At 44.0% G+C, this 12312-nt stretch overlaps 1 protein-coding gene across 3 annotated transcripts in view; it reads right to left on the bottom strand.

The window, feature by feature from the left end:
• Meis1 (Meis homeobox 1) overlaps positions 1-12312 on the bottom strand; it is a 141827-nt gene that overhangs the window by 59227 nt on the left and 70288 nt on the right. For all 3 annotated transcript variants that reach the window (XM_041669709.1, XM_041669707.1, XM_041669708.1), the window contains exon 8: positions 2303-2448. In XM_041669709.1, coding sequence (XP_041525643.1) covers positions 2303-2448 — 146 coding nt within the window. The remainder of the gene's footprint in view (positions 1-2302; positions 2449-12312) is intronic.

Here is a 12312-nt window from a genome sequence, read left to right as displayed (position 1 = left end):
TCAAAATGGAAACCCATTTGTTCTTTCCATTATAGGGGCTGTGGGAGGTCGCTCACTGGAGAAGGAAAGGGCGGGAAATCCTTAGCTTTGCTTCCAGACAATGTCAACAGAGCAACTGGCTTTGGGGAAATTGTTACGATTATTGGTATTTCCATATGAGCAGAGGGCACTGGAGAGGGCCAGGGTATAGAAGTCCCCAGGAGAAACTGCAGTGCTATTTCCATAGACATTCATAGAAAGCCCAAGAAGCCTGGATTGAGGACTTCCCTTCCAGGGCAGTGACCCAGGCCGGTGACTGAGGGCAACTAGCCAGGCCTCCAGAAACCACACAGTTCGTGAGTAATGGCCATCCCAACTGTCCCGTTAACTCACGGCTCACATAAGCATTGCGGTTTAGGTAAAATCATGCCGTTGGGAAGGATTTGGTGTCTGTTTGACTTTTATTTCTTTTAGACAGTATAGCTCTCTACAAAGTTCTTCACAAGGGTACAACCCGGGAGAACTAGGAGGTGAGCCACGTAGCTCGTCCCTGTCTCTCCTGATTCTGTCTGAACCAATATTTGGTTATATTTTATTCAGGGGCATCTCTGTGTCAAGTCTCCCCTTAGCTCCTGCTCAGGCTGAGACGAGAGCTGAGGACATGTAATCTTTTCCCTTTTAAGATAGGAAATAGCAGCGGTTTGACTGTAAGTTTGGGGCCATCCTGTTTGCACTCTAGAGCAGGTCAGCAGGATGGCCCTCGGGATGAACTCAGAGCATCCCTGCATGAGCACCTTGACCGATTGTCAACTTTTCTCTAAATGGAGCTTCTGGACTCCACGATCCTCCCTTCTCTAACTCAACAGTGGTTGATAATCATCGGTTGGTAAGCTACACGAGGCAGATCCCAAAACATTTACCTACATGCAATGAATTTTTAGGTAAGTAATGAAACCAGGATCAGATTTCAAGGAAATCCAATAGGTTGACAAAATCATGGAGTCTAAAACCAGTAGCCTCCAGTGCTAAACATCTCGTGAACTTTACTCAGAATGCTCAGCACTATCTAGATTGTGTTTGGAACCATGGGAGATTCCGATGAAAGAAGAGAAAATTATTGTTTTATGTTGTTGCTACTGATCTCAGCTCTGATTCCATTCACCAGCGCTGAAAAATATGGATTAACTTATATCCTTAAGTGTACTGGAGGCACAACCCCTATGGAGAACAGCAGAATTAATGTTGCCTTCAGAAACCACTGAGTATGTCCCGTTAGACCAGAACAACTCAGGAGGAACCTGGCTTGAAAAATGGGCCAGGCAGTGAGGCTCGCTGGGCCCTGGCCCTTCACATTCAGAGGCAAAGGCTCTGACTATTGAAGCCAAAATCACAAAGTTTTAACCTCCATTCATGTACGCAGCTCTATTTTAACCTGTCCATATTCATTCATAATAGTGAAAATGTCTTGGTCAACAATTTTACTGATCTTCAGAATATTATTTCACCCATAAATTTTCAGTTTTGACTTCTCTCTTAAATGCCATTAAACTCACATACACTTACAAAATATCCACCAAAATATTGTGATTATAAATATTTTGAGCATAAAATTCATTCAGAACAATAACCAAACCAAACAAACCCCCTGTTGGCATAAAGCCCCGAGTCTCCAGTTTCTCACATCTCCAGAATTCCCGCAGTGAAAATAGCAGTACTCACACAGACAATATAAACTGCTACTCTGCTTGAACAGTCCCAGGGGATTGCACAGGAAGAGTTGGCTGTATATTGCTGTTTTCCTTTACAGTTCTAAATGCAGGGACAACTTTCACTGGGGGCTCTGACTCACAGCACTGTCGTAATGGAAGGGTCCATTCAGGCCGCTGTACAGCAAATTACATGATCATCTTGCCATCAAAATATAGTAGACAATTTTTCAGACCATTCATTACAAAGGTCCATTAAAGCACTCACTGCAGATCTCATCGATGGGGTGGGTTCTACTCTCTTCTTAGAAAGCTTAGTTACTAGCTCTAAGTACCTCCCAGTCACTTTGAAAAACAAAGTCATTAAAATACACACTTAAAAATCACAAGTACCCATGGATTCCCAAGCCTTATAACTTAGGGTAATTAGCAAAATTATAATCGTGAGCTTCAAATGAAGCTCCTGATTTAGGGTCTGAGTCTAGGAAAGAAGTGCCAGCCCTTTGTTAAAAACTGGGACCACAGTGATGTGTGAAGTCCAGGGGGCTCGTTTTTATCTATCAAAACTGGTTCATTGTCCATATTTAGTTTACATACGTCATTTAGAGTCCACTTACTGTTAGATGCTGGAACAGCCACGCCCTCATGATATTGGTGGCTACTTTGGGAAAGATGCCACGCTTTTTGTGACGCTTTTTGTCCTTATCAGGGTCATCATCGTCACCTGTGCTGGGGGAAGCTACACTGTTGTCCAAGCCATCACCTGCAAACATAGTGAATCAAATTTTGACTGATGCTACCTTAACATACTTTATTCAAATAGAATGCCTTTGGATACAAACAAAACCAAAAGAGCAGTTAAATGATTAGTAGTTTCTTCGGTACTTTAATTTTACTCCAAGACAAAGAGAAAGAACAAGGTCTCAGCTCAAAAAAATCATCATGCCTAAAAAAAAAAGCAAAATGCCTTCCAAAGATCAGTCCTAAACGCAAAAGGAATGGAGGGAACGATCCATCTCTTGAGTGGCTTGTTGCTATGGCAATTATTGCAATATAAGTAACACCTCTACTGGGGAGCTCCATGTGGTGGCACTGTTACTGCGGATCTCTGCCTGGGGATTTGAACTCCATATAAAGTCACTGACGTCCACCGGTGAGAAGATGCAGCTAATCCAGCAACTACAGCCACAGGTGATCTATCTTGAGATTGGTTGGAGAAGGATGGGGAGAGGCAGGCAATCCATCACATAAGCAACTTGCCATGGAATGCTTCTAAGGTGACATAATCTTTCTTATGTATAGCGAAAGCATCAAGTAGAGTAAGGGGAAACCCCTGGCATATTTTTTTAATTAAAAAGTAATTGCGATTGAAATAACATAAAGGAGTGCTAGAATTGCTTGTCCTAATAATCTGGGCAGTTTCTAAAATCTCTTCCTAAAGTATTGCACACTGAGAGGTCACCTGGTAACATATTCTTAACAGATCCTGTTTTCCTACCGGTTTTGTTGTAAACACTTGAATTGTTTATTTTAGGAACTAGTTCAGCTCTGTACTCAATAAAACAATAACGCAGCCTTCCTTTAATAACGCCATATTTGACAACATGAGGGGAAGAAAAGTGTTATCCATATAATCACAGGAACCAAAGTAAGTCACCAAATCTCAATTAGAAATACCTGTTTTTGATCTTTGCATCCAAAGTCAAAGGACAAACAAGAATGGACTAAACCCAGTACTCTGGTCAGCAGCCATGCAGTGACATGCCATCTTCTCACTGGATGCCCTCAGGCCTCTCTGTGAGTCTTAGAAATGGACTTTTGGAAATGGACAGATTGATTTGGGCCCAGAATGAAGAACTACAGAGATCAGGCTGTAACCGTTAAACCCCAGGGCACACTCATCCCATCAAATAAGTCATTGGGAACCTATGGCCCAAACAACTTGACACTTTGGTAATAGAGGTTGCCTGGTGACTGCCTGTTGGAACGCCCATCAGATTTTCTTCCCCAGTTTCACCTCCTCCGTTTCTTGTCTCTACTCTATATCCTCAGTGCAGCAAGAAATCTCTCGCTTGGTTTCCCTTATTCTCTTCACCTATGGTAGTTCGTTGCAAATATCTTCAATTTTTCTTAACTGCTCTTTCAGGAAACCCGCTCCTCACCCTAGTAGCATCTGAAAAGTGACCCACCCCCAGAGGTTTTCAGGTGCCGTGGTGTGTCCTGAGATAAACTCCATCCAGTGAGGAGCAGATGGATTCCAACATTTTGACTTTTCGTAGAGATACGCCAACTATGAATTGTGGGAGAGCTCCTTGTAATGTAAACTTTTATAAAAATTCACCACTCTAGTGCATTTAACATCTATATAAAGTTGTGAAAGATGCCCAGGCTCATAGAATGGATTCTCCTTAGAAAAGATCACGAAGATGCCCAACTTCAAAGCCATCAGTCCACCCAACCAATGAGGAAAATCCTGTGCTTCAAGGTCACATGGCTAGACGTGCTGATGCTGGGGTCCCTGGTGAACCCAGACACCCACACACCTAAGTCAACTCTGCCCTCTCTTTATTTGCGTAGCCAAGTGTTTTACGAGAAATCCCCTTGGGTTTGCCCAATGGATTCTTTGAAAGTCCAGTATTTAAAGAAGCTCTTCTACAGAGAAGCAATTCACCACATAAAATAACAATTCATTAAAGAAACATGAAAAAAGAAAACAACTCCCCAGCATCTACATTTGCAATAGCTAATCCACTTTCGATATGCAGAGGATGGCTGAGGAAAAGAAACACAGGACCCGATCGGTGATTAAAAATGAAAAGCTTCTAACCTAACAATACTGCTTTCCCCACCTCTCCATGATAGGTTTCCACCTTCACAAAAATAGCCTTTTTATCCATCTCAAACCCCTTCAGATTAATTTAGCAAGCAATGTCTAGTGCCTGTCTAGGAAAGAATTCATTGATAATTTATGGAAATATCTACCATAATCCAGTGGCGATGACTTTTTTTCCAGCTTTGTGCATTAATAGATAATCAAGGCCTTAAAGCAGCCTTAGCTTCCCATTACCTCGGGCAAAAGAATTCCTGAAAGTGTGCCTTGAGGGCACCTGAATTATATACTCCATCAGGAGAGGGCGGCTTTCTGCATTCCACGTGTAACACTCCCCAGAACCTTCCTGTTTATTTCTGCTGTATGAAAGCAGAAGCATTAGGAACAGAATTTTTTTAAGTGAAGACTTATGTAGATAGAATGGAGAAGCCTTTCAGGCAGGAGCCAGATCACCCCTTCAGTCCCTGGCAGTGACCTCTCCTGAATAAAAAGGTTTCTGTTACATCGTTAGCTCAAGCCAAAAACAGCCCCGGCTTAATGCACAGTTTGTTCTTCCTACTGTTTTTAGGCAAATACAGCTACTTTACTCCCATCTGGGAGGGAAATTACACTGCTGCGTTGTAATCTAAGACAAGATTTTCATTGGAAGCAAATGCTTTCAATCCAGTGTAAATACTGGTGCATGTTCCGAAAGCCTAAAACAATAAACCTTGCTCCTTCCCAACACGGTTAGGGAAATGGAGAAGATGGGGGCTGAGACGAGCGTAATAAAACAGAGTATTCTAAAAGCAAACACTTTCATAGATTTTAATAAATTGTTTAACCTCTTCCACTTTCTAAAATTGAAAATTGATCTTGCAGCGTCTCGACCTCGGAGGAGAGTCTAAATGGTCAATTGTACCTTTAGCATTTCAATTCACTCCGCAATTTGATACAGTCACCTCGATGTGGTCTCGAGAGGATTTATTTCCTTTTTTTTTTATTTTTATTTTTAAGATCACTACGCAAACTTGGAGGACCACGGCCGACCACACGGCTAGCAGGCAGCGGCTCTGAAGCCATTTGTAAAATGTCAGCGGTGACTTCATCCCTGCTGCTGACTTCTCCTGCCGCCAAATGAAGGCAAACTGAAAAGGTGGAAATAATCATAAAAATGATGCGACTCCATAAACAAGCTTACGGCCTCATTAGGGTAGCAGTGGGCTCCAGTGGGTGATTTATGCTCGTTTTGCTGATTCTAGGAGGAAATGCCACGGGGCGACTTTAGCCAACTGCTAATGGTTTCTGACAGCTTCTTAGCAACTAGTGCAAGCAACGTCGTGGCGTTTGCTAGTGACAGAAACCGAAAATGTCATATTATCTGCCCATGTGTCATGAAGTCCGTGTGGCAATTAACTAGTAGGCCAGTGACTGAGGGGCCAGAGGCTCCTGGAAATGGCCTTTGGCTATGCAGAGGCAGCAATGCTGTCTGCGTGCACTCTGCTGCTGCACGTATGCAATATTCTAATGCAGACATCCACTCCCTGCAACTTCCCAGGTTCCGGGGAGAACTCACATTCCTTTCCTTCCCTCACCTATGTGACTCTCTGGGCAGAGGCTCTGCAACTAGCAGAAGACTCTAGAGGATTCTGCCTTGCTGTGATTAATTGGCCGTACCTGGCTCTGAGCTTCTGGACGCCGCATTGTAAGGTGCTAGCTTTTTTTTTTTTTGCTCCCTCACAAATTAGTCTAAAAGGATTGAAGATCACTGAAGCAGACTCATTGCCTGTCGGATTGCAGAAAGTGAAAGAACTCTGCCTAGCAAAGAGATACTAGTCCACCAACACCAGGCTTCTAACAAGCAGGGGGAGACTCTTGGCCACACTTTGCAGTTCCCGAGCTATCAAAACCACGCACTATATGTCAAACTGTCAAAGCTTTCAGCGTAGGTCATTTGCCCTTTCAAATAATATTTAAGGATTGTTTTTACAAAAATTTTATAGGCCATGGTCTAGTGGAAGAGGCCAACCGACAAAGAAAGGAATTTGTACTACAATTCTGCTGCGGATGATCTCTGGGGAGACCTGGGCCTATCCCTGTGGAGCAAGGCAGGTGACCTGTGGCAATTCCCAGGCTGCCAGGAAGCTCGGATTTCAAACATACTCAACTCAAACATCCCAAGTCGCCTATTTCAGCATGCCTGGGCATTTAGACTCTTCTATCTCCTGCCTTTCAAAGCAGGATAAAGAGGTATTTATTGTATTCGGACCATTCAATAGGTCAGAGTGGCCAGGTCAGCCGGGAATTCCTCTACAGACAGGTCCAAGCTCTGCTCCAATTTTTTTTAACTATCTCCCCCTTTTCTCCCAGGGCTACCATTCCACAAAAACTACTGAGCGGGATTAAAAAATAGAACCCTAAAAAGAACCTAAGATTTACATCGTAACTGATAGGAATCCACCTGTTGGGGGGCCAGCAGGTAAAAATAAAGTGGTTGTGTGCCCTAGGTCATGCGTGATAGAGGCAAAACTCCTAACCAAGGAAGTGAACCTTCAACTGCCAGGGCAAATGGAAATGTAAGGTTGGGACCCCTTGTTTTGCGGAAGTGAGCAGGCAATCCTAGATGCCAGAATAGTTTTACTTGCAATCTTGTGTGCAGAGCCAATAGTTCAGGGTCAGATCCCATTTTTTTACTTTTCTTCTCCTGCAGTTTTTAGGAATAGCATTGTCTCGTCCTCAGATGGACCCAGATTCAATAACCAATGTCACCAGTAATCGTCACTTTCAACCTTGGCAAAATCCTATTTGGGCCAGAAAATGGTCTAAATGGTCATTTCAAAACCAGCTGAAGATGGCTAAATCTTCCTGCAGAAAGGATCTTTGTCATATGCTGTCACTGTGAACAGAAAGAGCAGGACATTAGGGCTCCCTTCTCCTCTTGAATCTTTCACAGTAACTCTGCAAAGGAAAAAATAAGATCCCCCTCAGCCGGGTGACTCCAATCTCCCTTGTCACCGGTGCCAGTGATTTGTCAATATGGAAAGGTTAGGTTTCTTTGCAGTGGTCAAGTGTGCCTGGTACCCAGGAGTGTTAGAAAATGTATAATCTCACCCCAAAACCATGACTCTAGGTCCTGGGGTGTCCAGTTTCCCAAAAGTCAGGTAGAATAGGGCCTCTATAGTATGTTAAGAGAATAAATGGCAAGATTTACAAACATTTCTTCCTCAGAAATTAGCTAGAATACTCCCGGAGTTGTTTTGTCTTCATTTCCAGTGCACAAGAGCTGCCAGAATCACATTTCGAAAGCACACACCTAAGCGTAGCACCCTGGCGCTCCCCCGCCTTCCACGGTACCCTTTGCCCTTAGGATGGAAGTCATCACTTTTAGCTTGGCATGGAAGGACTTCCACAGCCTCTTTCCCAAGTGGGTTTTCAGCAAGGATTTTGCCAAGACTCGCGGTGCTCAGGCACCCACAAGCTGGTCCTCAACCTGTGGGAAGCTCTCTGCATCCTGAAGTGCTCACGTCTTTATAGTTTCCTGGGCCAGTTGTTTCCCTGAAGTAGGCTTCTCTTCCTTCCTCCAGCACCGTGCCAAGCATCTTGGTGACCTTTAAGGCCGTGCCCTACTGCTATCTCCCACACAAGACACTTCCTGGACTCTGACTGACTTACTGACCCCTTGTCCCTTTCCCCCAGCACTGGGTGTTTCTATTTTTCGTCACACATGTACTGCCCCCTCAACCACCCAATACATCATACTCCCCTAAGACCACCGACATTTAGACATGTGTTCTTGACTTCACTACAGCAGGGGCCCAATCATACTCATGTCTGTTTCTAACCGGGTGTCATCCCAGTGTAAAGGGAACAATGAGCTTCAGTGAACGGTGAACAGAATGTTCCCACTGTGCAGAGAAAGCAAGACTCTGATTTCCACCTGTTACATTTCTTTTCATGACAGGTGAGTAAAAAAGTCTTGGGAAATCCTTACTCATGAAATCTGATAACGTAGAAAGCACAAGAGATATGCCTTCTCCAGGATTACAGAGTGTTTCAGACACTAAAGTTCATCGTGGGCCAAGAACCACCTCCCAGCCACCATGTCAGATGCTCGAGAATGCTTGCCATGGCCCTTCAGAAACAGCTCGGTGCTTCCTGTAATTGTTACTTACAATGTCTTACCTAACTAAAGGATTCTGTGGTTGGGACAGTTTTCCTGAGTGCAGCATTAAAAGATAAAGCAAAGGCTGTTTGTTTCCTCTTTGTTTGCCTAATGAAATACGGATAGTCTCTACTTTATTCATTTCCTACTTTTTCTGTAGCAAAGAAATTCAATTGCCCTCAGCATACAATTTGGTCCTGGTCGTAGACTCCAGACTTAGATTTTAAACATCTGTTATAAAACTAAAATTCTCGTGACTTTGGATTTTCCTAGCTTTTCCAAGAAATTGCCTTGCTGTTCCCCTAGCGTGCCATACCCCTGCCTCAGCATGGGTTGTCTGAGGCCTCGGGGGTCTCTGGGAGAGATGGCATGTCGAAGGTTCCATCTTAGGTGACAGTGGGAAGAATTTTCACCAGACATATAAATGCGTATCCCAAGGCCTAAGTCTTAGTACTTTCGTTGTTATGTTTCGTTTTGTTTTGAAATAAAGTCTTTCTATGTAGTCCTGACTGTCCTGGAACTTGCTATTTAGATCATGCTGGCCTCAAACTTACAGAGATCTTCCTGCCTCAGCCTTCCAAGAGCTGGCATTAAAATTCTGTATTAACACGCCCAGTTTATGTTTTAAATAGAAACAAAGTATATTTCAGGTATCTTCTAATCAAAATATTACAGATAATGATCAAAATCGATGATTAACTTGTGTGTTTAATATTAATTAGGATTCTGTTCATTTCTGGTTTCCCCTTCTACAATTCTGCTCAGACTCAAGTGATTAATGTTTCCTTGTTCTTGGTTCAAAGTGATGCCCAGTAGACCAAGAGGAAACAAAAAAACAAAGCAGGTTCTGCCAAACCGCGGCTTTCCTGAAAAGTCTGAGATGCTTCTTGTGAAAGCCACGATAAGGAGTTAGTTGTGGACACCTGCTAGCCCTGAGCCAAATTCTAGCATGGTCTTCTATGATGTAATGCCCAATTTCTCATCTCAAGCTGTATGGACCCATCATTCACTGCTTACTGTCACCGCATATAACAAAAGGACACGTGTTCACACTTTGGCCCAAGTGCCACGTCTGTGCTGAGCACAGATGGCCAACAAGACCTCTGCAGAGTGCAGTCCACTCTTAAGAAGCCCCAGCTCACCCCATCTCGGGAGCTAAGCAGAAGCAGGCATGGTTAGTCCTTGAAATGGGGCACAAACTGTGAACAGCATCAGAAAGAGTTTTGGTTTCCATTATGGATTCCAGTTTGGGGGGGGGGCGGGCAGAAGCTAAACAACATTGTCACAGTGATAAATATATAGTTGCAAACTCATGGACTTAGTCAGAAAGCAAGAAAAATCCGAGAGTTCGTGAAGTAAGAACTGACCTAGACTGGGGGGAGCTACTACAGTAGAGACAAGCAAGGGGGGCGGGCAGAAGACAGCATTCCAGGCCATAGGACAGGAGGAGCAGGCCCGGAGGCCTCGGGCAGCACAACCCAGCCATAAAACTCACTGGGACAGTGGAACCAATAACACTGGACAATTGGAGGAACGGGAGGTATAGCCTTGTGGGTCCCTAGGGCTCTGGGAATCCTGACCTGCCAGGGTATGACCGTGGAGTTGTCAGAGCCCTCTCCACTGTGTGCCAGAATATCACACAATTGTTATCAAATAGAGCTTCTTCACTCTGGGTCCCTTTCTAGTCAATCTCACATAGTCTCCTCGTCCAAACTAAGGTTGAAGAATACAGGGTGGGGTTGGGGAGATGGTTCAATGAGTAAATGCACCAGCTGCCAAGCCTAGAAATCCCACTGTCAACAGCACAGATTCCTCCAGGTTGCCCTCTGACCTCCGCGTATGCACAAACACTAAGGAAATGGAGCAGGAACGCCTTAAACATTAAGAGGAAGACTACGGGATGGGGACGCAACAAGCCCATTCAGACAGAACCTGACTTAGACACCTGACATGCTATCAGGAATTGATAACTAGACCTGTGGGATATCTGGAACATACATCCACAGAGATGGGAGTTAGGACCATTGCTAAGATCCGAGGTCAGCTCAGCAAAGGCAAAGCAATGCATTAAGTCAGGTAAACGCCCAGTGGCCTGGGAGTCCTGGGCACAGGAGGACAAGGGCCAGCCTGAAGAGGAAGTCCATTTCCTTTCATGTTTCTATAAACTGACAGGAGCTGGACATGATAACTGTCCTTAGCCTCTCCTTTTCCGTGTGTCTCTCTCACTGTCCGGTGCCCCTCCCTGGAACTCCTAAGTGCTCCAGCACCTGAGGAGGGCTCTTCTTCTACTTACACCTGTCCAGCTCTGAATTGGCCTTCATCTCCTCCCATCAGCCCAAACGCTCAGCCTCGCATCCTTGTGGAGCCAAGCCAGATGGTCAGTAGAAAGCCTGGGGGAGTTCAAGTCAGATGGGAAGGGAATCTCTGATGCCATTCTCAAGTTCCCACAAGTATCATAGACTTTAAAGGAAGGGCTGATGCTGGGATGGGGGCACAGACCACTGATCCCCGCCCTTGGAAGGTGGAGGCAATGGGCCAGAGATTCAAGGACGTCCTCAACTACATCTAGGGTGGCCTGGTCTGTGAGAGCTCTCCTCTCAAAGGCCAAAAATAAATAAGATGTGTCTGCGCAAGTCAGTCTAACTCCTTAAAAGGTAGAGTTTCAGCTAAAGAAAGGAAGGGTTTTAAATCCCATCGTTTGCATTGGAAAACATGGCTTCGCAAAGTCAGTCTATATAATTTTCAAACCAGAGCCCAGTGCGTTTCAAAACTGACCATCAGATCTCATCATAGCCCCACCCCATACACATGCTCCCAATTTACTGCCTTCACCCCTTAATTCCTGACCATATTTAGGGAATAGTGTTTCTGTTTCTGAATCTGCCAAGGTTTTTTTTTTTTTTTGACATGCTGTCACTGTGAGTGATCCTGTGTATGCAATACAGTGAAAATCTGAGTCAGAGAACATCCGTGTGTATATGTAGGTCAATTGTAGTCTGGGCGTTTGTATGTTGGGGATTGCCAGCACGCTGAAATAAATTTGGAGTTACTTCTTTGGCATAAATAACACATTCAATTAAGCATCTACCACTTCATGCGTCTCCACTGTCAACACAAATAATATATAAAATGTAATGGGGTGAGAAATGTGGAAGGAAACCAACCGCATAGCTAAGATACCGAATGGGAACATTTAGGAATTTTTGTGAAACACAAAGACACACAAACGTTCCAAAACCTCAAAGTGCATCTGGTGGGATAGAGTGAAGACGGCAGAGTCTCTGCAGTCACAGCATGTAAGACTGGCCACTGAAGTTGCTCAAATCTGTGCTTAGCAGATACTCAAGACTGGGTCACAATATAATACACTTAGATGCGTTGATGCTCACTGAAATAAAGTACTATGGACAGACGCTACATAAACTAAGCAAGTATGTTTTCAATGCTAACCTCCACCCACTTGAATCATTGTAATTGGTTCTTTTGAGACAGGAATGTTATTTTTTTTTAGCAATCTAATATGCTTTTTTGATTTTACTCTCCCTTAGGGAGACAACAGCAAATTAGTTGCCTAGCCATAGGACAAGCAGCAATGATGAACAGAAAAAAATAGACTTTACTCATATTTTTATCTGTTCAGCATTTTTTAAACAGCT

The sequence above is a fragment of the Microtus oregoni genome, unplaced genomic scaffold, assembly GCF_018167655.1.
Source record: "Microtus oregoni isolate MIOR12 unplaced genomic scaffold, Mior012 000019F_ref0000042, whole genome shotgun sequence".
Classification (NCBI taxonomy): Eukaryota; Metazoa; Chordata; class Mammalia; order Rodentia; family Cricetidae; genus Microtus; species Microtus oregoni.
This window is presented reverse-complemented; position numbering and strand designations above follow the sequence as displayed.